This window comes from Lates calcarifer, linkage group LG21 (genome assembly GCF_001640805.2).
Source record: "Lates calcarifer isolate ASB-BC8 linkage group LG21, TLL_Latcal_v3, whole genome shotgun sequence".
NCBI lineage: Eukaryota > Metazoa > Chordata > Actinopteri > Centropomidae > Lates > Lates calcarifer.
The window spans coordinates 27,456,973-27,484,153 of NC_066853.1; the positions used below are offsets into that span (position 1 = coordinate 27,456,973).

The following is a 27,181-nucleotide window of genomic DNA, read 5'->3' on the forward strand; positions in this document are numbered from 1 at the left end:
ATACACACACACACATATATACACACACACACATATATACACACACGCACATATATATATATATATGTGCGTGTGTGTGTGAAATGGGTGAAATAAGATACTGTAGTTCAGAGGTAATAAGGTAAAAATGCAAGGCTGTTTTTGACCTGCAGAGCTGTCTCTGGTGCAGCGAGTAGATAGAGATGGACAAGCAGCAGAGTGGTGGTGGCAGCAGAAAGAAGGCCTTGCTGTGGGCCTGTGTGATCACTGAGCATGACGGTTCCATCACAGCTGTCATTAGGCACCAAACAAAAGGCGCATCAAGAGCAGGACAGAGAGGAAGAGGCGGAGGGGGGAGGATGGTCCTCGTCACTCCTGCTCTCTCACAAGGCCTCTTGATGAAGTGTCAGCCCCCGAGCACTGAGAGGGAGGTCAATATGACTACAGACTCCAGTTTAACACAGAGGCCATGACCATGTTGTGTTCTTTTTTAGCATTTATGGATTGTTTTATAATGTTTTAATAATAATATATATATGTTTTTTTCTATCTCTTTATTGATTTTAAGACATGGAAAATGCTAACACAGTGAAGTAATCACATTAAAATAAGCTGTCACTTTACCCCCAAAACAAAACACAACACTAGAATAATAGTAGACTGGGGTCAAAGAAGGTATGATAGGACTAATTAGAGAGAGTGAGAACAATTAGTCAGAATGGTTACAAGGACCTTTTCCTATTTTTTGTATTTTTGAACCACATGGCTTGATACATATAATATCAAAGTTGTTGCTCATAGTGATGAACCCACACAGAGACTCTGCAATTCCCTTGAGCTCTGTGGAGTCATTTAGCATCTTCTTATGAACTGTTTTGGTTTTACAGCCTCTTATTAACTTTGAAATGCAGCCAGCCACTGTACACTTACTTATTTACACATCAAGCAGTTACAGAACAGTTTCTTGCCACCTGATGAATGTAAATCCAATATTCACTGTCTTCTAGCTCAGTTTTTGGTCTCTTTAGCAGCTAAATGCTGCACATGTTCATCAGCTAGTTGATAACTGTGTCAGTTGCTGTTCAGTGCAGAAGACAGCTGCCTGCTATGGCCAAAAACAATGCTATGAGAGCAGCAAGAGTGAACCACAACAGTACATTGTAAGTTGTCCAACACTCACTATCTTTCTTTGTTTTGTTTTGTTTTGTTTTTTACAAAAAATCTCAACCAAACAAAAAAAAAGGTCAAACACAACTCAAACTGGTCAGTGAATCATATAATTTTATACTAACTGATGCTGTTCAATAATATGTTCTTAGTTAAGAAGACATTATCAAAGGGGTTACAGTCCCCACCCCTCCTACCTTGATTTTTCACAGCATCTCTGTTATTCTAGAGTGTGAGACAACACAATGCGTCACAGCTTCAGGCGTTCAATCAAGACTGGCCCCCCTCCCCACTCTAATTAATAAATATTGAACATGCCAACAACTATCAACACTAATTAAAATGTGTGCTTGTTGACAAGGGTACAAGCTTTATCAAAAGACAGAAGGGTGTGTTTTGGAGTGTGTTTGTGTGTGTGAGAGAGAGGGCATCATTGAGGGCCTCTCTTCTCCATAATAAGTTAACAAAGTGCCCCAAGCCATAGTTTTAATTCAAAACCCACTGCAACTGCTCTGTGACACTGCTTGTTTTACTATATTTGTGGGGGTCCAACAGCTTCATGGGGACCACAGTGCTGGACCCCACAAGTTTAAATGACTGTTTGAGGGTTAAGACTTGATTTTAGGGTTAGGGTTAGGGGTTAGGGTTAAGGTTAGACTAAGGGGCTAAGGACTGCAATGTGCATTTGTTCAGTCTTCTTGTCCATGATGATCCCAGGAAATTTCTGATTTTTCTTATTTCTATGTCAAATAGCACACAGGAAAGAGTAAACTAATTGCTAATGGTTGATAAATATTTCCTAATGCTTTCTAAAGTATAAGTATATTCAGTAATAATCAGTGAACAAAAGCAATTTTGCCTTGCTAAGTCATTGTAGTCTAAGGCAGAAAACTGACAAATTTATGACATTATCAATAAATAAAGAGGAATCAACTCTTGGTGGGTGTTTTTTCCATTCTTCATCCTCACAGACTGTGAATACCATGCAAATACCATGTCAAATGCATAGCTAAATTGTATAAAGTCATAGTTACATATCAAACTCTCATTTAGAGTTATAATCCAAAACAGCTGTCAGTAGTTTGTTCATGTTTAAGCAGGAGCAAAACATGAGTAGACTGCTGTATTGTTGTAAACTGAGAAAGACAACTGAAAAACAGAGTGGAATAAGTGCAGACTTGATGATGTTGTTAGTGAGTAATTAATAAAGGGTAAAATGCTGATATGATGATATGATGATATGATGATATGTCATACACCCAAAAAATGATGATATGTCATACACCCAAAAAAAAAAAAAAAAAAAAAAAAAAAATCAGGGAAGTCACAAAATATTGAGAGAAGACCAACAGAATCATTGTTTGAGTCTTTGTATTTATTTTCTTGACATATGAAAATTAGAATATCACTAGCCATATCCTTAAATAGTTTGGTTTAGTTTATTTATTGGCACAGGTAATAAAACAGTATATATGTTATCATATCAGGACATATCTGTATGTACATACAATATGTAATCAGTGATGTCATATGAACCTCAGTAGAGCTCTGCATTTATAGAAAAATTGATTATGAACATGACCTACAAACCCTTTAACAGGCCTGCTGAAGCCAAGTTTGAATGCCCTACATTCCACACACTGACAGTCCACTGGGTGCTGCAGTCCCTGTGGAGCCTCACTAAATGAAAAAGCCTGTTCAAATTGGACGGTTCAAGGATTTAAAGCAGCCAGGTCACTGACACACAAAGCAAGACTGCAGCAAACAAGTATATTTGTGTGTGTGTGTGTTTGTGTGTGTGTGTGTATGAACAGAGGTACCTAACGTCTTGAGGAGTCAACAGGGAGTCTGAAAAGCCAGAGAGTGTGCATGTGCATGTGTGCGTGTGCGCCTGTGTGTGTGTGTGTGTGTGTGTGTGTGTGTGTGTGTGTGTGTGTGTGTGCTCTAGAATCTTACATCTCTAATATTACAAATTCTGCCTGGATCAACAAAATCAAAACCCTCAAGTTTACAAGTGAGACACTTGACCTCAACATGTTTTCACTGGGCTTTATGGGCCCAAGCCTGAAGCAAAAGAATCAGCAGTTTTCTTCACACAGTGGTTTTAGTGGAAAGAACCAGCGAAAAGGTAGTAAATGGTTAGACCGTATACTGCATTTTCTGAAAGAATTAAGTTGTTTTTGGTGTGGCTCCTGGAATGGAAATGTCAATAAGTTGTACCACCACATTAGTCTGGACTGAAATATCCAAACAACTATTGAATGGATTAATATGAAAGATTATATATTATATGGAAGAGGACCTGCTCCCTAAATACATAGAAATAGCTCATTCTAAAAAAACATGATTATGTGATTATGAACTAATAAAAACATACTTATATATACTATGGTTCATTTCTGCCCATAGATCCCTGTAAATGTTACACACTGGTTTTTTAAACCAAAGACTTAAACAGACTTTATTGATCCCTTTGGGATAACTCCCTCAGGGAAATTATTTAATTAATTATTTTATTATTATTATTCATATTAATAATTATTTTCAGTGGATTATATATTGTATGTTCTCCACATGGGTTTTCCAAAACAGTTGATACTGTTCAAATTCAGTGAAAGAAAATCCTACTGCCCCCTCTCAGAGTGACCTGGCCTACTAACAGTGCAGTCCCCTGACACCAGACCAGAGGCCTTATTTTGACTGACAGTTACTGAATGACCTAAGTCCCCAAAGTATCGACATCAGCCGCTAGTTCCCATGAAAGACCCTGGCCATAGACAACCGGGTAGGCCTGTGCCCCTGAATTAACAGCATCTCCAGCCCTCCCTCACAGCCACCCAAACACACGCATTCAAAAGGCCCATCCTCCTCAATGAGGCAATCAATAGCTATTGACTGGTATTGATGACTCTTCCTCATCTTCTGTCCATTCCCAGCTAGTAGTGATGCTGAGTTAGAGATGGTGCTGCGTTGTCAGTTGTGCATACACATACACTAGGTGAGTGGTGGGCCCTTCCTGACAAATGTACAGTACTGAAGGTGAACAGTCACAATACATTAATTGTTCTTTCACACACACATTCACTCACAAACACACACACAGGAAGATAAGAACAACAAATCAGCCCAATACACATTTTATTTAGTATGCATTTTCATTACAGTGAATATTTTTTCTCCTCTGGTCACACCACAGAGAAAAAAATATGTATTATAGTTGTATAAAATAGCATAAAGTAGCATAATATTTTGTGTGTTTTTCAGATTCTGTTGAGTGTTCCTAGGCCTGATTACATATAAAATCTGGGGCTTCCTATCAGTTGGACATGCCCAGAAAACTTTCAGAGGAAGGTGCCAAGGAGGCATCATGATCAGATGCCTGGACCACCTCAACTGGCTCTGTTCAGTACAAAAGAGCAGCGACTCCACTTCGAGCTCCTCCTCCTGTCTAAGTGAATCCAGCCACCCTACAGAGGAAGCTCCTCTTGGTCACTTATGTGTGATCTCATTCTTTCAGTCATTACCCAAAGCTCATGACTGTTGGTGAGGGCTGGAATGTAAATCAAAAATCGGCTGCATTACTGCTGACTTTCATCCATGAATAAAACCACAATATAAAACTTATTTGTTGCAGCAGCATCTTACTCCCAGCCCAGTGTAGGGGCTTCATGTGCCAGTCATACAGTCATCGACAGTAACTCATGGTTTGCTGCTGATGAGTCAAGAGATGAACAGTACCTCTCTGCTATAAACACTCAGGGGAAACGTTCCAGTGAAAAAACAGACTTTTTAACTTTTGTAAATGCAACGACTGGAGCATACCAAACTGCAAGTCCTGATGTTACAACATTTAAAAATGTATTAGTGTTAGTGCTAGTGTTATTACTATTAATGTTTCACTGCTCTGTCATTATTATTCCTATAGCTGTTATTATTATTATTATTATTATTATTATAATTATTATTATTATTATTATTATTACTACTACTACTACTACCTACATTTTGACGTAGACTGTGTATTTGCAATGTTGTCTTTTTCTCTCTTCCACTCAACTGAGCTGTGTGTGAAAAATTTGACGTGATCAAATTAGTCCCAGTATTACCAATATTTATACCCACATGCTTTTTAAAGCATTAATCATAGAATAGTGTGATAATAAATATATTAAATTCACAATAAGATTTTAAAGAAAGGAAAAAATATAATTTTTAACACAATGAAAAAATCAAAAACTATATATTGTGCCATGAAAAAAATCTTAATTATTTCAGTAAAAAAAAGTAAAACTTAGAAAGGCTTACATAAAAATTGTGTTTAAAAAATAAATAAACTAATCACAAATTAATCTCAGGTGCACCAGGTAGCTGTGTCAGAGCTCATCTACAGCAGCTGCCAGATTCATAGAGCATTCAAATATCTAAAAGTGGCTCTCAGAGGTTAAAATCCAGTTGGGAGCCCAGCTAAGGGGGGCTCTCATCCCATAGCACAGGTGCAGTTTTATTCAACAGTTCTCCTTCCAAGCTACTCCACATGCTGTGCTGCACAGATCCAAGAATACTAAACAGGCTGAAGAGGCAAATACTGTAGAGTTACCAATGCATAAATCTAAAAAGATGGAACAGCTACAACCAATTTAGAGATGCAAAAGAAAATGAAGAGGCAATACAAGATCGATGTTAACCATATGAAGTAAGTTTCCTCTTCCATCAAGGTCCACTAACTTTTTCCAGTGGTGTGTTATCGTATGGCTGAAGTTCTATATTTGGGTCACATGATGACAACCGAGTTGTCTCCATGATATAGTATTATGGAAGAATCTAAACCATTGTGAAGTTCAGCTGAAACTAATATGAGGCTTCAGTAGTCTGAGCACAAATAAAGTGAGTATCACTGAATGTTGGTCCCCTTTGTGTTATTATATCTCAGAGAAGAAACGGCCTAGTTAAACATAGAGAGGAGTTTCTTATTTAAAAGACTGTATCTTTGGATGAAAGTCACTTGATTTATGTAACTCACACTGCTGAAGTCTCATCATGGCTGGCTGTAAGAAATTCTATGGTTTCGGCCATGACTAATTCTTTATTTTAAGGCACTACTATCTCACCATGCCAACATTTAAACAGTGTCTAACCTGTTTCTTCAATGTAAGAAAATTAGTCTACATGAGGCATAGGAAAGAAAACTTTTATGTGAAAGCTTAATATTAATCACCCAGCACTCTTCCATGTGTAGAGTCCCTTGTTCAGGTCCAGTTTGGGGACCTTCATCCTCTCAACACCCCCCCTGCTGTACAAAGCAGCAACAAGAGGTACACAGTTGAGAAAATGTCAGTTCTATGAAAATGTCGCAGGGTGTACAGATGTCTCAGACAGAACATTTTTTTATAAATAATCTCAAGAGCCATTCAGTAGCTGTGCCATAGCTGGTTAGCTCTTTATTATATTGCAGCCTTCCTCACCATGTGTCATGAAATTACAAATATTCAAATTTACATTTAAATGAGCGATTGAAGGCTGTTTTACCCATGATGACTCAAAAGCTGAGGCTCAAATTTCATTCTAGATCAAGACCAGATCATCAGAATGAGGGCAAGAGACAAGAGACAGCGTGAAGTGCAGGAGGTTGCTGTTATTCTGTGGTTTGTTTATACATGGTCTCAGTAGAGGGTGAGGAGCAGCTTCAGCCCACTGACCTTCAGTTCTCCAAAGAATACATCTTTCGCTGTGACCTTCCAACATAACTGCACTAATTCGGGATAGACAGGATACACTGCACGCAGTTAGTGTGCTTGTTTATATGTCCAAATGTTGTCTGTGTGTGTGTGTGAGTGTGTGTGTGTGTGTGTGTGTGTGTGTGTGTGTGTGTGTGTGTGTGTGTGATCTTCAAGGTCTTCATTATAAATGTTTTTAAAATGTCTAATCTGTTATGCTGAACTTCTGTCAGATGTCATATGTGAAAGAACAACAGACTATGAGCTGTGTAAACAAATCCACCTTACAAAAGGGAACCAGATTCCTGAAGCACACTCACAGGAAAATAGCCCAACACCTCCAAAAGGAATTTTTCATGCAGGCTATTGTATATCTAGTGTGGTGTTAATTGTGCAGATAGCTGACTTCGATCTGTGACTGCCAGCTTGGGATGTTTGGCTTTTCTCACCCACCACAATCAGCGTCAAATCGATAATGGCGCTCTTGCGGAATTTCTCAATCAATTTTCAATGAAAAGCAAAGAAAACCAGCAGCCTTGAGGATCCTGTGTTGGCGTCTGCATTACGTCTACATGCTTCAAAAGCCAAAAAGCTGCACACATTACTGAAATTCTCATGTATTTTCTGTTTAAAGTGGTTATGTTTTGCACTGATGGTCACGAGTACAAATACTCAAATACAGAAATTAGAACCACTTGTTTTCACTTACGATATAAAGGGATAAAAGTGCATGTCACGTTCTTAAGTCTTTTGATTGTACATCATTCTTCTGCTTCTTGTTTGGATTGGACTTCAAAACTCCTTTACTATCCTTATGTACCCTATCTTCCCAAACTTTATGATCATATAAGGGACAAAACAATTACTTTAAATTCTTTTGAGGAAAAATAGATATTAAGATAGAAAATGTGAAACATAGGGCATGACAATCCCTATTAGCTGATGTTAGAAAACTAAGTTGTACATCATTTTAATTTTTTTGATGAATACATCACTGAGATAACTGGTTTTTGTGGCTTCATGGGGTTATTTGTGAATCTGAAATAAAACATACTTAATATAATAATAATACAGGGGAATTTTGGAGAGGCTCATGTCTTATATATTTATACTATAAATGAGGCAATAGTTTTGTTAATGCAAATGAATGCTTTCCATCCATCCATCCATTTTCCGCTTATCTGGGATCGGGTTGCGGTGGCAGCAGGCTAAGCAGGATATTTCAGATGTCCTTCACCCCAGCAACACTTTCCAGCTCTTCCTGAGGGATCCCAAGGCATTCCCAGGCCAGATGAGATACGTAATCTCTCCAGCGAGTTCTGGGTCTAGCCTGAGGTCTCCTCCCAGTAGGATGTGTCTGGAAAACCTCCAAAGGGAGGCACCCAGAAGACATCCTGATCAGATGCCCAAACCACCTCAGCTGGCTCCTTTCGGTGAAAAGGAGCAGCGACTCTACTCCAAGCCTCTCCCAGATGTCCTGGCTCCTCACCCTATCACTACAGCTGAGCCCCACCACCCAGTGGAGGAAACTTATTTCAGCCACTTGTATCCGCAATCTCATCCTTTCGGTCACTACTGATGGTTCATGACCATAGGTAAGGTTTGGTTTTAGCTCCTTCTTCACCACAACGGTCTGGTGCAAGGTCTGCATTAATGCTGATGGTGCGCTGATCCGCCTGTCAATCTCTCGCCCCCCTGTGCCCTCACTCGTGAATAAAACCCTGAGGTGCTTGAACTCCTTCACTTGGAGCAGCAACTCCCCCCTCACCTGGAGGGAACAATCCATCATTTTCCGGCAGAGAACTATGGCCTCAGACTTGGAGGTGCTGACTCTCATCCCGACCGCTTTGCACTCGGCTGCAAACCCAGTGCACGCTGGAGGTCTCATTCTGATGAAGCCAACAGAACCACATCTTCTTCAAAAAGCAGCAACACAATCCTAAGGTGTTCTGGTTCCAAGTACACTTATGAACACCTTTATGCTTGAACGTGGGGTATGCTATGGCCAGTCCGTGACTAGCACAGAAGTCCAATAACAATGCACCACTCAGGTTCAGGTCGGGGAGGCCATTCCTCCAAATCACACCCCTCCAGGTTTCTCCATTGTTGCCCATGTGTGAATTGAAGTCCCCCAGTCGAACTATAGAGTCCCAGGATCCTTTCCAGGACACCACCAAGAGACTCCAAAAAGGCCAGGTACTCTGAGCTCCTGTTTGATACATATGCACATACAACAGCCAAAGTCCTCCCCTTAGCGAACTGCGGTTGCATGGAGATGACCCTCTCATTCCCTGAGCAAAACTCCCAACACAGCAGCGCTCAGCTGGGGGCTTGTAAGTATCCCCACTCCTGCCCGGTGCCTCTCACCCTGAGCAACTCCGGAAAAGGAGAGTCCTGTGCTATGCATAGAGGTGAACCTAACTATCTTTAGCTGGTACCGCTCCACCTCCCGCACCAGCTTGGGCCCCTTCCCCATCGGTGAGGTGACATTCCACATTCCCAGAACTAGTCTGTGATGCAAGGCCTCAGCATGCCTGGATCCCCACCCTTGCCTGCCACCCGGCATGCAAGTCACCTGACCCCAGTGCCCCTCCCCGCGGGTGACGTGCCCATGTGGCAGCGTCACCATGTTATTTCTTCAGGCTGAGCCTGATCGGGCCCCATGGATACAGGCCCTGCCACCAGACGCTTGCTCTCGCTCTCCTTCCAGGTCTGGCTCCAGAAGGAGGCCCCAGTTTCCCCAATCCGGGCGAGGTACTTGAGCCTGCTGACAGCTGTTTCATCAGGGTTTTATGAATTGCTCTTAGTCTGGTCCCTCCCCTGGGACCACTTTGACTTGGGAGACCCTACCAGGAGCTTTTGCCTCTGACAACACAGCTCCCAGGATCACTTGGACACACAAACCACTCCACCACGTTAAGGTGGTGATTCTTGGATAGGTGAATGCTTTTGTTGCTTTGCAAATACTGGATGTGTAAGTGTGTTTGTTAGTCACAACAACTGCGTAAGTAAAAAGTGAGTTCACAATGCAAGCTGGATAAAATAAAAACAAAGCATTGCCAGTTTAAAAGACTTTCACAGATGTCAGTTTTTTTCTTACTCTCTCTGAATTTTAATCTAAAAATTTAATGTTAAGAGCTCTTGGGAAGTGTCAGATTTTTGACTGTTTTTATATTTATTTAAACCCATTTTCTATCCCCAGGATTTAGTTTTAAAGCTTCTATGTGACATGTCCTGATCAGTCCAGACATGGAACTTTAGTCCTGTACAGCACTTCACCAGTCCTTGAGTAATAAACCTATTGTGACTTCATAGATACAGAACAAATACAATTTTCTGTGCAGCTAATAGGCAATTTGTTACCATAGCAACCAACAAAACTGTTCAACTTCTATTAATTAATAGCTTTGTAAAGCAGTAACCTCTCTGATATGTTGCTTTTTTAGAGTCTCTGCTCAGCAAGAAGCATTTTCTCATTAGATTATTGCAAATTGCATAAAGCATGAGCACAAGCTCATTTACCTAAGTGCTATGAATGTATGTTTAAGAGGCTTTTAAAATGCTGGAGAATTGCTTTCTCTCCATGTCTGGTTCATGTTGTTTCCAGACACAGCAGGTAACAGGCAGCATAATTAAAACACCTACAAGACAAATAATTTATGATTAATCACCAACTATAAACACCTGCACACTGTGCCTGAGTTTTATGCAGTGATTTGTCACAAAATCTAAAACTGGTGTTTCTACATTGGAGAAGCAAACCATTTCAGTTTGGTCCAGTGAAGTACAATATTAGTGTTAAGCTGTGTAATTGTGTAAAATTAAGCTAATGTGCCACATCTTTGCAAATGTTCAAACCAGACAAATGAAAAGGTTTTCCCCACCAGTGATGTAGGCACCTCTGAGAGCAGTTTTGGAAATCTAAACATGCCTAAAAATCTTGAGGCCTCAACACATCAGGATTTAAAACCGCAAACTTTCACAAAGATGTCAGTTCATTCTGCTGGAATCACAGCAATCAAAGTATCCACTTGAGGAGGTGAAATAAATCTGTGCAAATATTCCACATAGAGTTCATGATTGATTCTATGTCACTGACCATCAGCAGGCTATCTTGACACTGTTGACCTTTGAAGGGACAAAGAGCTGGAGTATCCAAAAAGGATGAAGCTATTGTACCTTCTTAGCTGTGTTATATCATTTACTTTTATTTAACGCTTTTTTAACTCTGTCAAAGTGAAAAGTGTTCCACAAAAGATCTAGGATTGGCAGACAATTACAACACAAGAGTTGATGGTACAAATATGTCTTTTGAATAAATTGTCTGACACATTCACTCTAATGGTTTTCCTGTCTTACCAGCAGTGGTAAAAATTTCAAATTTGACCTGGATAACTACAGTGAGAACTGTGTGACTGTGTGTAGTATTGGTGACCTTGCAATTGCTGGATGAGAATCACCATATCCAAGTCACAGGTGTCCATGGTACTGCGCTGGAAGATGGTAGATGGCCATCTTCAAGTGTCAAATGAGTTGTTGCGCTAAAGGAGGCATCTCAAAGTCTGTGATATAACAGGATGACAGATATTTTTCTGGAGGCAGAGGAAATGACCAAAGTATAATTAAATTTAAGAATATAATTCATAAAAAATGCAACTGGAATATGCTTTGTATATCTGTGGCATCATGGCCTACAGTCTCATAAAAGTTTACAATGATTAACTGAACACTTTTTTCTTTCATACCACACATTGCATGATGACTATTTCATAATAAATTTAAAAAGCATTGCTGCAAAAAATTAACTTTATGGTGCTTTTATTTTGTAAGCAGTTATTCTGTGGGTAACTGTTGGCCTGCAGCTATTGCCACAATGAATAAAAAGCTGAAAATGGATGGAGGGATGGATGGTCCTACAAAATTCGAGGGGGTTCCTTTCCTCGGAAGCATGAATGTGCTTGTCAAGTGTCAAGTGGTGCTGAATTACTCAAGGATCAATATCAGTCTCATATACTGTATCTGCAGTACAATACGGCATAATGATAATTTACCAACTTTCAGCCACTGGGGATGAAGCAACAGAGATTCCCAGGAGAAGTGTTTAGTTATATTCACTATTGACAGCCTGAGCTGCATATGGGAGGGGTTGTGAAATGGAGAAGAAGGTGTGTACTGTGACTCAAGCAGTCAAACACGCCTCAGCATATCGGTAAACACCGTTAATCACAGGTTAGCAGATGGGAACGTTAATTGCAGCAGAGGAAATAACAAGACCCAGAGGATGCTTCTATTTATCGACACACGCACTATTACTGATAAGGGCCGGATGGGTGGTGCGTGTGTATTTGTGTGTGTGTGTGCGTTCACACTGAAAAGTGAGGAGAGTCTGGAGGAAAGAGGTGATGGGGGATTTAATGTTGAATATGAGTTTACAAGCACTTTGCTTTGTTCTTTATATATCTCCCACCCTTATCTCTCTAAATCTTTGAACTCCCACCCACACACACTCAACCTATGTCGCTAGCAAAACAGACAAATTATAATTTAAAAATATAACTTTATGAGATCTGGGTACTATCTGATGGCAATAAATTCTTCAGGGTGACACACTGCAGTTAAAGAAATGCCCCACTGCTTTCATTTTGGATTTTATATCAGTCTAACACATTTTAAAGAGCAAAAACTTTTCAAATACAAAGTATATGCAGTACTGGATACTGTGGTCCACGATGGCATCCTAATCAGACTAGTGAAAGTCGCTTAAAGTTGCATACACCAAAAAAGTTCTGGGCTTCTTCTATTATTTTTTTAGCAAATAAACATAAGTTTACCAGCTCAATACACAATACTACACTATGTTTTATCATTACAGTAGCAGAATCAAGAAGTAACCTGGAGACAAATCAAATGCAAAGTCAAAATGTAAAACTACTAGGGTTTTTTTTTGTTGTTGTTGTTGTTTTTTTTTTGCTTTTATTTGATAGGATATTAAAGAGAGACAGGAAATGGGGGGAGAGAAAGTTTAGGTCCAGCAAAATCGGGAGTCAAACCGGGGACTCGCTGCTTAGAGCACTAAGGCCCAGCTAACAAGCAGTGATTCTACTGTCTGACTCTAGTACAAAAACAAATCTCACAAGCCCTGAAGCCTCTAAGTGGTCTTTTTGTTATTATTGGCATGTGGGCTGCAGTTCAACATGTATGGGAAGTGCTGAGGGTGAATATGTACGAGAGCTGGTATTAGCAGTAGCCTTGTCAATTTGAGTGTATGGGTTTGTAGTGCTGTACAAACAACTATGGTAAGCCCTGTGGAAAGCATGTATCATGTAAGTAAGACACTGCTTGAAGCTAAACTTGGCCATACAGTAGTTAAGTGAGTTTGTAACACTATTTGAGGTTGTAATGCTTTTATTTATTTGACTAACAGATAGTTTGGTAACACAGAAAAGCAGATTAGACATGACAGGGTGAGGCCTTTGTCATCTCAGACTCAGTACACAGGGCAGTACATACCAGTGCAGTGGCATCAAATTGATAAAAGTACTAGTAGAAATGATTTGTCTGTTTATTTTGATAATTAGAAGATCTGGCTGTGTCTACAGATTAAACTAAACCAGGTAAAATTAGTCATATCCTTTCTCTAAGTTTGGTCTCTGTGACACAGTGCCTCATGTGTATGTCTTCTACTGTACTCTACTCTTTACTTTTAACTTTACAAGATATGTTAACTATGTCAAGCAGCCATACATTTTGTATATATATATTTTTGTATATTTTTAATAAGGTTTTCCACTTTGTCTATCAACAAGCATTCCAAAAAATGGTTAATTTATTATTTATTTATTGTCAGATGTGTTGATATTGTCCACATACAAACAACCTGCACATGACTCCCACAGCATCTAAATCAATCAGCATGGCTCCATGCATCCAATAGCTGCCTAATTGATGTTCTAATCCAGTCACTAAGTACTGCAGAGCTGTGAGGTCTGCCCAAAGCAAACACAACACACCAGTCATCAACAAGCTGATTCTCAAACAAGAGAGTGGAGCAAGACTGACAGAACATCTATGAACTATAGATCAAGGAAGAGATCCGCACACTCCTGAGATGCAGACCCTTGGCCTGACACAGCACTGGTTTCTCATCTAATAAACCTTCATGTGACAAAGCCAAGACACATTTTTATTGAGGCTCCTACTTTTCTGTAATATTATTTTACAAGTGTAGTTGCAAGATACATATTTAATTTCTTGAGTTTTTTTAGGGGCCAGTGTATGATACAAGGATTTAGTATTTGTCCCACATAATTTTATTCCTGGTAATGTGGAGAAGACTTTGAAACAGCATTTGGAATTTCATGTTGGGATGTAAAATTATAATACTGTTTTTTGGGGGTGGGGGTGGGGTGTGGGATTTCTAACAATTTCCTAGCAAATATGTCATCTTGTGCTATAGGGAAAATGGAAACAAAGCTTTAGATCTTTATCCTCTACCTCTAATGTGAAATGTATTTGCATGAACATGTAAGATATGTATAAAAAGATGCATTATGTCACTTTGTGGTTTCCATAACAAAAACAGGAAAACATTGTTGACATTGAAATTGGGCTGATACTGAACTTAATGAGTGACAACTCTTGTCTTTGAGTGTTTGCCCTGCGTATGCTGGAACAAGTGAGGTGCAGTGCAATGACAAAAAAGAGAAAAGCTTGTCATTTAAGCTCCAATTCGAGTAGAGTTCAAGTTTACCACAGGTCCTTTCAACATGCACTGGAGACAAACGGGGGGGGGGCTAATAGTTGAAGGCAAGAGATAGAAATCAATTGTGGAAGTGTGTCTCCCCCGCCAACACTGGGGTTAAAGGAGAGGCCTGTGCAGAAGAATGTCCTACTGAGTAATTACAAGAGCACCTCTCTTAACACACTTAAAGTGACCTGGCTTTCATGCCTACCTGTGTTAATAATCTGTGCTCATAATGAACAGAATCCATAGGTCTGCTGGGTTAAGGTCCTCAACAACCTTGCTCCAAGCAACAACAGCCAAGGAACAGCATGACAAGACAGTGTGGTTTCTGTTGTCACAGCTGTGCTACACTACTGCCCCCTTCTGGACATGCTGGGATTTGATCATTTCAAATGGATTCAAAGTTTTAATCCTTAAGGAGGGTGATGTACATTAACTCAGTTTTGCACCTTCTTATGCAGTGATAAATTCCCTCTACATGTCCTTATGTGTAGTATCAAATGAAATGGTCAGAAGTGGATTGTGTCCAATAATGCCACAACAAAAATCTAAATTTTTACATTGTACAACAACTTTGTGACCAAACAACCTCAAATATGAATAAAATTAATATATTCAAGGTGAAGATTTATTTTTAGTATGCTGTTCCTTTCAGTGCCAAAATCATCTCAAAATGTCCTTAAAGTTTATACATCATTTGATTAAGGAGCATTAGGCTCTGTATGGAATCTGTTGCTATCATATATAGTTAATTATTCCAAATTATATATGTCTACATATTGCATTATACACAATATTGCCATTGCAAAAGAAATTGTCATAATACACCATAAAGTATAATGAATTTGCTGTTGTCCAAGATTATATGCCTTTTCCATTTTATTTCTTAAGTATATAAAGCATCAAATATTTTTTTAATTTTGGCATTCCTATTAATCTGATTAGATCTAATCTGTAACTAATAACATTAATGACAAATGACACAAGATATGTGACTTTGTTTGGTAACTCAAGATAAAAATGTGTCATGTGTCATTTCAAACCTATCACAGCTACAAAAAAGGTATTTACACAATGCTATTTCACTTTTGTCAGCAGCAATAATATTTAGTAGTAGTTATGTATGTAGTTATGTAAATATAACTATTTAGTAATAGTTATATTTACATATATTTCTAGAATGATAAAACTAAGTTTCTTTCTAACCACAGTATATATGGCAAGCAGCTCGATTTTCAGGAAGAAATTACCATCATAAATATGAAAAAAAAAAAAATGTCTTCACTACTATTCCATCTTTCTGAGAACCAAAAGCAGTAAAAGTAGCTACACTTATTCTAACAACTAATTGACAAATAAGAAATGTTTATAAATTTCTTGTCAAATTTCTTTCATTTTATTTTCTGCAAATGATACAATACAGTAAAAACTGAGTATGGTGCGAGAGTCAGTTGGTTACAGAATGCGAATTGGATTATTATTTTAAACTTGTCAGACTGAATGAAGCTGGTCTACCTTTACCACCACCAGTACGGCAGACAGCTAGGAGTCCATGAACTTCAGTACAAATCAATTTGCAGAGTAAAACAGTAATTCCTCCATCTCATCCTGACCTCACTGCACTGAGTTTCTAATCCTATCAAATGTCTCCTATCTCCTGACCTTCCACCTCTGACAAAATGTTAACCCTAAACCTTCCTTACAGAAAGCAAGTGGCGTACAATTACAGAGCCTACTGCAGATAGGCACAAAGTACCCTACACCTTGATTAACAGAAAGGAAACAATGTGTGAAAAGCAGAACAGAATTAAGGGACCTGTGTATTACAGTTGATGGTTACCTGTAAATATGTAATTTGCTTGTTTACTTGCTAGTGCTACCTCTTAATGCTTAAGAATAAAACTGTTGCAATAATTTTGTAATATGCAAGTACAGCTTCCACATGCATATGCACATGTGTATAATGCGTGCAATATCATAAGTGATCATCAGAAGCTGAGTCAAGGGCAACTGACAAGCATATTTTTCTGTAGCTAGCTATAGCTAGTCACCTACCAAAGATCTCAAGATTATGCACAAAGTGCTGATGCCCAGAAAATGCTACTCTCCCTTCTGCTTGACAAGCCTCAGCCTATGTCAATAGGACACAGCTCCACCTACAATAATGACTCATATTGTAGATCATAGATGCAATGGCCAGTCTTCAACCTAGCTTCCAAAGACAAAAGCCTACTGCAGCCACAAGAGTGCGGCAAATTACAGGATGAATGCAAAGAGGCAGATCAGATCCTTCATGAGACAGGACACTGTTCTGAGATTTAAATACAGATATTGCCTCCACTTAGATATCGTCCTAATTGATGTCTATTTTTAGCTTTATCTGATCAAGTCCTGCTTATCTTGCTTGTCCTGATGGCACACCACTGCATGTTTTCTTATGTTGTTAAACAGCTAATAACTGCTTCTGTCTCTTTGCATTTTGTCTTTGGTGTTATTTGCTGGCTGCAATTAATGGTCAGAGTCATTTCAGTCTGTCAAAATTAGAGAGAACAAAGTTCTTTTGATATTTTAGGTAACATTTTAAATGGCTGGAATTTGTGTCTGATAGCTATCAGGGCTGAGGAGTGTACCCATGAGCTAATACAATCTGTAAGCACAGCAGGGAAAACTGCTGTAGACAAAAACATGAAGTTATGAAGCTGATAAGTTGTTATATGTTTTCTTTTTTTCTAATAATTTGCTGTACTGGCTCAGGGATGAACAAACTTTATTAGCACAGGTGCAACACAACAGGCTCATTCAAATCTTTAACAGCAGAGAATATAATCTTACATTTTTAAATTACATTTTACCTCATGTAATTATATGAAGGCCACTCTAGTTATTAATACATGTTTAATATTAACAAATTTAATGTAAATGTATGTATAATAAATGTATTAATGCAAGTTACTGTAGATTACAGTCAGATTACTTCAATTTATCAAGCAACTTACAAGTGAAAGACAAAACTAAAACTTAAAAAATTAAAGACCCAACTCACAGAAACTGTAGTGCAGTAGTATGTAAAAACAACAACAACAAAAACCTGAAAAAACTGAAGTCCAGATACTTTTTGTTGGAGCTATGGAAGTTGGACCTATGAACATCTCAAACTGTGGCAAAATCACACTGAAATTTCAACATTTCTAAACCAAAAAACTTCTACAATCAATGCATTTGTCATGGAGGTGGAGAAAATCCATGTTGAGGTACTGAGTAGATTGCAGCTTTGGGATTTTGATGTGAATTTGACAAAACTTGGCAGGGTAATATTTGAGGGAAAAGACATCTATGCAGCCCAGCACAGAGCTGTCAAAGTATCATATTAGCTGTGTTGCACCATTATTGTTGTTTATTTATTTATTTATTTATTTTTATCTTACTTAATTTTAACCCCTTTTTGCTATAACAGAAACTATTCCACAAGACACATGGCATGGTTTGCAGAAATTTGTGAGACAAAGTAGATGGTACAAACTGTGCAAATGTATTGTCTAGTTCAGTGTTTCCCAACCTTTTTGAGTTGTCTCACTTGCAGCATGACTATGTACTTTCGTATTGAGTGCCTCTAGTGGAAGAGCATGTAATTGTCCTGCCTGTCACTACACGCCGTTCACTTAGAGTACCAATCGGGTTAAATTGGATAATCTTCCATGGCACACCTGATGATTTCTCATGGCACACTTATGTGCCGCGGCACACTGGTTGGGAAACACTAGTTAATACCAAACAGCTTCACCAAGCTGCAAGCACCATCTTTTTCAAGCACAAGAATGCATTTTACTGTGCCATTTTCTGTCCTGATGGGGCATTTACCCACAATAGTTTTCTTCTTCACACTGGGCAGAGTAACATTTCAGTTTGTTTAGACACTCAGTGAAACGTTAACCTCTCACTCACCTCCCACAGCTTCTTTGCCAGGGCATCATCTCGTCCCTTGGCTCCCACTTGTTGCAGTGCACAGTTAGAGAAGTAGCGTCCACTGAGAGGCTCAATGCCCTCCTGCAGGGCACAGTACAGGGTGGTCTGGGACCCCCCCTCTGGGTCCATGAAGAAGAGCTTGGCAAAGGGCATGATGAGGAGCTGCTGCCAAAAACTCAAACTGCGACATATTTCTGTGTAGATGACTCCTGGGAAGAAGAGAGATAATCCAAACATGTATGTAACTGTAATGTGGGGGTATACTTTATGCCCCAGTGACTATAGATACAGCTAAAAAAAAAAATTAGAATACTGTGAAAAAAATTATTTGATTCAAAACGGTAAACTGTCAAATTTTATATTCATTACATGTAAAGTGACATATTTCAAGCCTTTAAAAAAATGATCATGATGGCTTATAGCCCATGAAAATAAGAAATCCAGTATCTTAAATTATTTGAATATTTTATGAGATCACACAGAAAAGGATGTACAATACAGAAATGTCCAGCTTCTGACAAGTATGCTCATTTGTACACTCAATACTTGGTTGGGGCTCCTTTACCACAAATTACTGCTTCAGTGATGATGATTGTCAGCAGATGGAAGCATTAAGTGTTCTAAAATCTCCTGGGAAATGGCTGCATTGACTCTGGACTTGATAAAACACAATGGACAAACACCAGCAGATGACATGACACCCCGAACCATCACAGACTGCGGAAACTTCACACTAGACTTCAAACATCATGGACCAAACACTTTGGACATCTGAGCAACAGTCCAGTTCTTTTTCTCCTTAGCATAGGTAAGATGCTTCTAATGTCTCTGGTTCACAGTGGCTTGATATTAAGAATACAGCAGCCTCCTTCCTGGAGACGTCTGTGCTGCTGTTTGTGCACCTTTTCCTACCACATTTTCCCCCTTCCAGTCTTATACTTTCTATTGATACGCTTTGATACAGCACTCTGCAAACAGCCATCCGTCTCAGCAATGACCCTCTGTGGCTTACCCTCCTACCCTTGTAGAGGGTGTTGATGATCGTCTTTTGGACAACTGTCAAGTCAGCAGTCTTCCGCATGATTGTGGTTGCGTGTGCTGAACTAGACCAAGAGATACACAGTGTTCATGTTGTTTGAATAGTAATTTACTCAAACTCAAAATGAAATATTGTAATAATGTGAGATCATGGATTTCTGATTTTTTGGCACATAAGCCATAATAATCAAAATTAAAACAAAAAAAAGGCTTGAAATGTCATTTGTAATGAATCTAGAATTCATGACAGTTTACACTTTTAAATTATGAACAAAAATGAACATTTTCATGGTACACCTGTAAGTGCTCCATATAACCTAGTAGAGTAGGTAGTATAACGGAGGAAATCAACTTGCACTGATGACACTGTGCTGCTGCTACATGTTGCCTTGCTATCTAATAATCAATTTAACACTGTTAATTGAAGCAGGTCCAGTGCACTTCATGCTTTGGGGAGAAAGGCTTTTGTCTGTTGGCTTTGTGTATATACATGAATCTCACGTGCACAAAATCACCAAAACCTAGGAGGAACTTGCAGCCAAGTGCAAAGTAGTCAGAATGAAAGTCAGCGCCCCCAAGTCAAAGGCCATGTTTCTCTGCCGGAAAATGGTGGGATTGTTTCCTCAGGGTTGGGGGAGAGTTGCTGCCCTGAGTGAAGGAGTTCAGGTATCTCAGGGTCCTGATCATGAGGGAGGCTAAGATGAGGTGGGAGATAGACAGGCGAATTGAAGCGGTGTCTGCAGTAATGTGGATGCTGTGCCAGAAGGCAAAAATCTCAATTTATCAATCATTTATCAATCTACATTCCAACCCGCACCTATGGTCACGAACTTTGGGTAGTGACAGAAAGAATGAGCCAAAATAAGTTTCCTCTGTAGGATGGCTGGACTCAGCTTTAGAGATAAGGCGAGGAGCTCAAACATCTGGAGCGATCTCAGAGTAGAGGTGCTCACGTCGAAAGGAGCCAGTTGAGGTGGTTCAGGCATCCGATTAGGGCACCTGAGTGCCTTCCTTTAGAGGTTTTCTGGGCATGTCCAATTGTTTTTTTTTTTGTGCCCTGATCTTGAGAACATGGTTATTAATGTGAGCTGTAATGTTGTTGAGTTGGAGAGTAACTTAAAGTAAAGTCAAGTCAAATTTTATTTATATAGCGCCAATTCACAACAGAAGTTATCTCGAGGCACTGTACATATAGAGCAAGTCTAGACTGTACTCTTTATCAAAACAAAAAACTTCATAGGATTTACTCATATGTTCAAGTGTTCTATAAATGATTTTCACCAACAACAGTCTCAGACAAAAAGCCCTTAAACAGACAGACAAAGCTGCATATTCTGTGTCTGAGAATGGCATCAGAAAAAAGTGCTATCCAAAATCTGTCAACAGTCTGTCAGAGGGACAACAGACATGAAACTGTAAAACAGCAGAGGCTAGTCAATATATTTTTTTTTTCATCTTGGTCTTGACCTCCAATATAGCTACCAGAGGATATGTTATATAACCAAAATTTGAATTCAAAATGTGTGGTAGCCACTGACCTGGGTGCAAGCTGTAGCAGGTGACACTAGTGCCCTCCAGCCTGTTGGCCAGCTCCCTGGTGAAGAGCACATTACACAGCTTGCTGTTGCAGTAGGCTTGAAAGTTGTGCCAGGTCGACTGACCCGACACTAAATCTTTCTTGGAAGCCAACAGAGGGAAGTCAATCTTTCCAAAGCGGTGCAAAAGTGCAGCCACAGTGATCACACGGCTAGGACCACACTGCTGCAGTCGCTCCAGGAGAAGGTTGGTGAGCAGGAAGTGACCCAGGTGGTTCACCCCAAGTGCTAGACCAAAGCCATCCTCAGTACGTCCTGGACCCATCACACCTGAACACAGTGTATATACTAGAAAGCTGCTTAAATCACTAATTGTAGTTTCACTGCAATGTAGTAGCGAAGTCAAATATAACTGATGTTGTAAGGAAAGGAAAGGAATATTCCATCTTATTTCAACATCCTCACCTGCATTGTTAATAAGAATGTCCAGTCTGGGTTCAGTCTTCAGGAAGGTTTCAGCAAAACTGCTCACAGACTTTAGACTTGCCAGATCCAACTGCATAAAAACCACATCATTGTTCCCACTCTCCTGAAAAACAATAATTTGGAGTAAGTCTGGCTGTAGTACATGTGTCCAACAGAAATTAACAATACTGATGAAAACATCCTGCTCAAAAATATACTCTGTGCAGTACTGTGCAAACGCTTCAGGTACTAAAAGTAAAGTGAAGTCACCATCAAAAACAACCATGCATGAAATGTCATTAGTCAACGCCACCGTTGCTGATGGATTTAGAGAATCACCAAATACAAAGTGCAAATTCTACTTTTTGCTTCTCTATAGGGTACCTGTGACATAACTGAATCATCTGCTCATGTCCATGAGAATCCCCAAGGGACATCCATGTGCAGCCCAAATGTTCTGACCATACATGCTGACTACACACGAACAAGTCCATCTACGCAGGCACCCTCTGCAGAATTAACAGGTCTATGTGCATGTCTACTGCTTGTATTCATTTTTGAGAATATCTGGGCTATATGCTCTATAGTCACCATTTTTTAGATTAGTTGATCTGCTAACTACTGGCATCTGAAATGGACTTCTCAGTGATTTTAATGGACTGTGGCACAGCAGGGTGTGTCTTCTTTGCAGCAGCCCCTCCAGCTCTAAGAGCACTTACTCTGCGGATGTCAAAAGAAGCAGCCTCAGCTTTCTCCTTGTTACGGCAAGCCAGGATCACCCTGGCTCCTCTCTTTGCCAGATCCAGAGCTGTGGCCTTGCCAATGCCAGTGTTGCTTCCTGTGCAGGAAAATGAATCACATACATACAAGTCAAAAAAACAGTACCGTGGTGAACTCACTCAATGACACCTGACTGTCATTCAAATGCCTGTCACTTTAATGTTGCTTTACTTTGCTACAAATGAACACTTGCAGAACAAAGGTGTAGAGCTATATAAAGGGATCATTCATCTTTTTATAAATTCAGTATAGAGATTAAACAAGGAGCATTTCATTTCAATGCAAAGTTACTATTTATCAACATACACATTGCTCTCTATAGCACCTAACACATAGTGCTATATGGTGGATGAGGATGATGGAATTATGTGAACCTTTAGCTATTTTCATGGCACTCGTTAGTAGAAGACGTCTTGCTGTTATGTTACTAACTGCCTCGCCCTATAATATCTTATTTACGTTCTCCTTCTTTCCCTAAGGATCTCCTCACGCCTGGTTCCATCCTGGTTTAATCTTTCCCAGTACCTCCTTGTCCGTTCTATGCTCATTGCTGTAACTGTAAAACAATTCTCAGTGACTGTTAACGTTCCATACACAACAAACAATTGTAACAAGGGAACCAATGCTCTAAGCAGCCTAGATTTTAAAAACAACACACAAGTAAAACTGTTACATAAAACCTTCTAATTTCCATTACTGACATAAGTTATGTGGAGGAGGAACACAACTTAAGAACTATTTTTACTTGATCACGCTAAAATCAGGTGTCATGTCATCCATTACACATCTACATTACTCATCTTTTTGCTGGTTAAACTTTAATACCATAGGTCAAATATATTTACCACAGTAATATTATCAAAACTTAGTTGACTGGATGTAGTCCACGGGCTAAAATACAGTTGTGTGGCTTCAATAGTCTGGCTGTTTTGTGAATAATTGTGGGGTATACAGTGCATTAAATCTAGCTGTTTTAACCAACATTATGCTGCAAGACTTTTTTAAAACTACATTTAAGTTCCTTGTTATAGGCACAATTTTGTATATTTCCAGTTTAACCTGTTGATTCCCATATATTCCCAGTAATTCCAACATATTCCTGTTCATTCTAATGGAAAGTTTACAACTGAAAATTCCTGGAATTTTGGAACCCTAGATATGATCAGCAAATGTGGTTAGATTGGTGCATGATTGTTGAGGTTATCACCCATGGATGTGCAAGTGACTTTTAAGTGATAACCATAAGCCAGCTATAAAAACCTTGCTAAACTCTGTCCAAAAGCACTTTTCATTGTCTTAAAGATTTTCAGCAAAGTTAGATCGTTTATCACTTAATACGTTTTAATGCTCAAATGACAAAATCACATTAAATGTCAAATTATAGGTCATGTGCTCTGGCTTCATTTGTCTTTAACAGTCAGAATCTTTTATCTGCGTTTATGTCTTTGTGCTCATAGTATCTCAAACGATACTTGGATTAGTTCTTTGTTTCAGTGCAGCATTGTATATTTTATCACAGGTCTAGGTAACTCTTCATTATGAGCAATACTTTGTGATAATTAGACCAACAGATGAAAAATATTTTTCAACACATGTTCTCATCTAATATCAGAACTATATCAACACTCTTTCATTATAAATCCAAGAAAAAGCTGTTAGTATTTGAACATTTTGGGATTCAAACTAAAATGTCAGGGTCATGATCCAGCTGAGTGAGATGTAAACAATAAGATCACATAACTAGAACAGAATAGGACACACTAGAAACGATTCCCAAATATGAAAGTAAGGCTCTGGATATACTATAAATAAGTGCAGGAATTATTATTATTATTAGGGTCTTCAGTGTAAAGTAAAACTATTGTAAACTATTACAAATATGTGATGCAAAGTAACCGTTTCTGCTGCCAAGGCAGAGAAAAGTAGTAAATGCCATCTATGCCATTCTATCTGACTGGTATGTTGCATTTCTAATCATAGGAAATAGGCTATTTAACAGAATTTGAATTGCTCTTAAAATAAAGACCAGATGTTGGCTTTCCTAAATAACCTGTATCATGAAGTATATCAACTGGATCTGTTAACCTTAGGCTTACCTATCCAGCTACAGACATGTGAAAAGGAGGAGTTGTTGATCAGAAGTGACATCTCAACCATGGATGAGATGAGATAAAACAGTGATAGGAGTGGGACCATTCAGTTATAGACACTGTGATAATGATAATGATAGTGAACAAGGTGATATGCAAAAAATATAACTACATATATAGAACTGGATGTACAGTGGGAATAATTTCCAAATAAAGCCTAATATTAGGAAGTATAATTAATAAATATAATGAATGAGTATTTAACAATGTGGGGATTATTTTTCAAACACAGGACAACAGAGGGCATCATTTTTATGTTATTCATGTTATTCTGAGTTGCAGTTATGGAATAAGGGAGTAAAAGCTATAATAATGTCGGGGATGAAAAACTCTGTGCGACTCTGCAGCTTTAGTTGTCATTAGATAGCCTATGTATGTGTTGTGGTAAACTCTCCCTCCATTTAAGGAGCTCTGCGTTAAAATCAGAGTGACACATGGAAACATGCTTATCTCTAAAATAGGCCATCTGCTCTTCAATATTGTCACTTTATTGTTAACTCTCTGGTCCCTGTCATAATCCTGTGGGATGTTTTTCAAGTGATCTGATTTGTCAGTAGCTGTGCTATTAACAAGTTTTGATCTAATCCTCTGAAGTTCACTTGCTCTCAGGCAGGTCATGCAGTATATATACCCCACCTATCCAAAGTGAGCGTATGGATACCAGAAAACCTGAGTTAGACCCAAAGGTAGCTGGATGACCTTATAATCCACTTCATGACACAGGACCCAGAAAAAGATTTATAATACACGTGAGACACACTATCCCAGCAATATTTCCACTCAATGACATATGACTTATGAAATTACCCTAGTTATTTAAACTAGGATCTAAAAAGAAATAATATATCATTAAGAGGAATGAAATTGTAAACTGCAGTCCGTTGCCCTGTGGGTAATAAACACAAGGTAGAGACAATGTGATAGATCTAAGCTTCTTAGCCAAAAGCAAATGGAAACTTTTCGTTGAGACACTATATAGAAACTATAGAGGCCATTAAACGAACAGTAACTTGAACTTGCTCATTCAGCTGTGTTTACACTGTTGGGTCTGATGATACATTTATTTTTGTCGGTGGGCCAGCTTGTAACATTGTAGCTGGTGGAGGGTGGTACAGTAGCCTACAGCTTTGACAGAGAACAGGAAAGTGTTGCCGGAAACAGCGACGCTCCTACTGTTTGCAAAAGAGTGGTATGAGTGAATGTTAGCAGAAGCTGATAGGTGAGGCTCATTACCTGTAACAATGGCCGTCTTCCCCTTCAGCTTCACTGAACTTACACATCTCACTCCTCGGAACACAGCGTAATACACTATCACATATAAAGAAACAGCTCCGGCTGCGACGTAAAGCAATGTCGACATCACTCCACTGGGCTAGTCGAGAAAGCTAGAAATGCATAATTCCGGTTACTCCTTACAAAATAAAACCTTTGTAGAAGAACTAAAGTTTTTTTTCCCTGTTTGTTAAGCATAAAGTACCAAAATAATTTTTAAAAATAAAAGCCAAATGCCACAGATTTTTAAATAAATGTGGAAAACGGTACCATCTGAAAATAAAATATAATTTCACAAATATAAAGAGGCTTTGAAAGGCAAACCAACTCTATAGTTTAGGCAACTTTCGTTTGATTTCCCTGTTGAAGCGTCTATCGTTTTTCTAGTTTACGATAAGTGTTGTTAGTGTGTTGCTTTAAGCGCTGGTGCTGCAAGGAATTGTGGGACGGCATCCCCGCCTTTCCTTTCGTAAAGGAAGGTCCAGTGTATCCTATGCTAGGAAACACTGAAGCTCCTTTCCTTATCATTCAGAGAACTGGACCAGCTCTTATCATGGCCACTACTGAGATACTTCTGGGTCATTTCATTCATTTAGAACCTTCCTGAGCAAAAAGGACTATTGGACCGCAGCCTTTCTTCATACAGAAGTGGGCGTACGGCCACTCAAGTTAATGCTCCAGCAAAAAGGCTCGTTATAATATCCATGTTTTCAAAGGCTTCATTTCTGACAGTTATTAATTCATTACTTATTTTACCTTTGATCATCCTTCTTTCCTGCTGCCTCTTTTTCGTAAATAATAACAAAACATGCAATAGGTTTCAGAAAATGTGGCATATTGTCTTATGTAGAAATATTAGGACATAAAATGTATTTACGACTAAGCTGACTTATAGTCTAACTATAGCCAACTATTCAAATGTGACCTTTAAAATGGCCGCCGGTGTCATAATATTGTAAGTGTTGGCTCTGCACACTTTCAATGGTGCATGTTTTAATGTGTAAAGTGAAAATAAATTTTGTTAAATTTTGAAGCATCACTAAATGTGGAATCTGTAAATGCAGCTAAGAATGTGCGGTCATAATACAGGGTGGCACAGTATCTAAGCACAGTATATAGGAGTCTGAGTTGAAAAATTATAAATAAATAAATAAACCTTTACTTAAACTTTTGTGTTGTGTATGGGGTGCCTGCTGTTGACACTAATCGAACCAGCCCTTGCTGGGATTTAGGCTGGTTTAGGATGCCATTGTGATATCATTTAAAAGAGCAGTCCCTCCATGAACTGTACAGGGAAATCCACCGATAGAGTGTAGACACAGTGGTGGTGGTGAAGAGGTGAAGAGCAATAGCTAAAAGATGAATGTGATGTTC

At 38.9% G+C, this 27,181-nt stretch overlaps 1 protein-coding gene across 3 annotated transcripts; it reads right to left on the reverse strand.

The window, feature by feature from the left end:
- Nucleotides 1-11,042: 11,042 nt before the first annotated feature.
- On the reverse strand, nt 11,043-26,244 carry LOC108900107 (dehydrogenase/reductase SDR family member 13). 3 transcript variants are annotated; one of them, XM_051065730.1, is made up of 6 exons: nt 25,769-26,244; nt 22,325-22,443; nt 21,606-21,729; nt 21,144-21,488; nt 18,547-18,776; nt 11,043-11,422 (listed from the first exon to the last, which is right to left on the reverse strand). In XM_051065730.1, exons 1-6 carry the CDS (start codon nt 25,893-25,895, stop codon nt 11,402-11,404), a joined length of 966 nt encoding a protein of 321 aa, XP_050921687.1. In that variant the 5' UTR covers nt 25,896-26,244; the 3' UTR covers nt 11,043-11,401. The 3 variants fall into 3 exon arrangements, with proteins under 3 accessions (XP_050921687.1, XP_050921686.1, XP_018556477.1); XM_051065729.1 differs by lacking the exon at nt 11,043-11,422 and having other exon boundaries at nt 17,355-18,776; nt 25,769-26,243; XM_018700961.2 differs by lacking the exon at nt 11,043-11,422 and having other exon boundaries at nt 17,355-18,776; nt 21,144-21,470; nt 25,769-26,241.
- Between the last annotated feature and the right edge of the window lie 937 nt (nt 26,245-27,181).

Bases quoted from the DNA above. Each gene is read 5' to 3' on its own strand.
- LOC108900107 (XM_051065729.1), bottom strand. From the start codon at position 25,895: ATGTCGACATTGCTTTACGTCGCAGCCGGAGCTGTTTCTTTATATGTG. The intron at 21,489-21,605 runs GTGAGGATGTTG...GCAGCTTTCTAG, and splicing joins CATTCTTATTAACAATGCAG to TATATACACTGTGTTCAGGT. The intron at 18,777-21,143 runs GTCAGTGGCTAC...TCTTCTTCCCAG, and splicing joins CTGCTACAGCTTGCACCCAG to GAGTCATCTACACAGAAATA.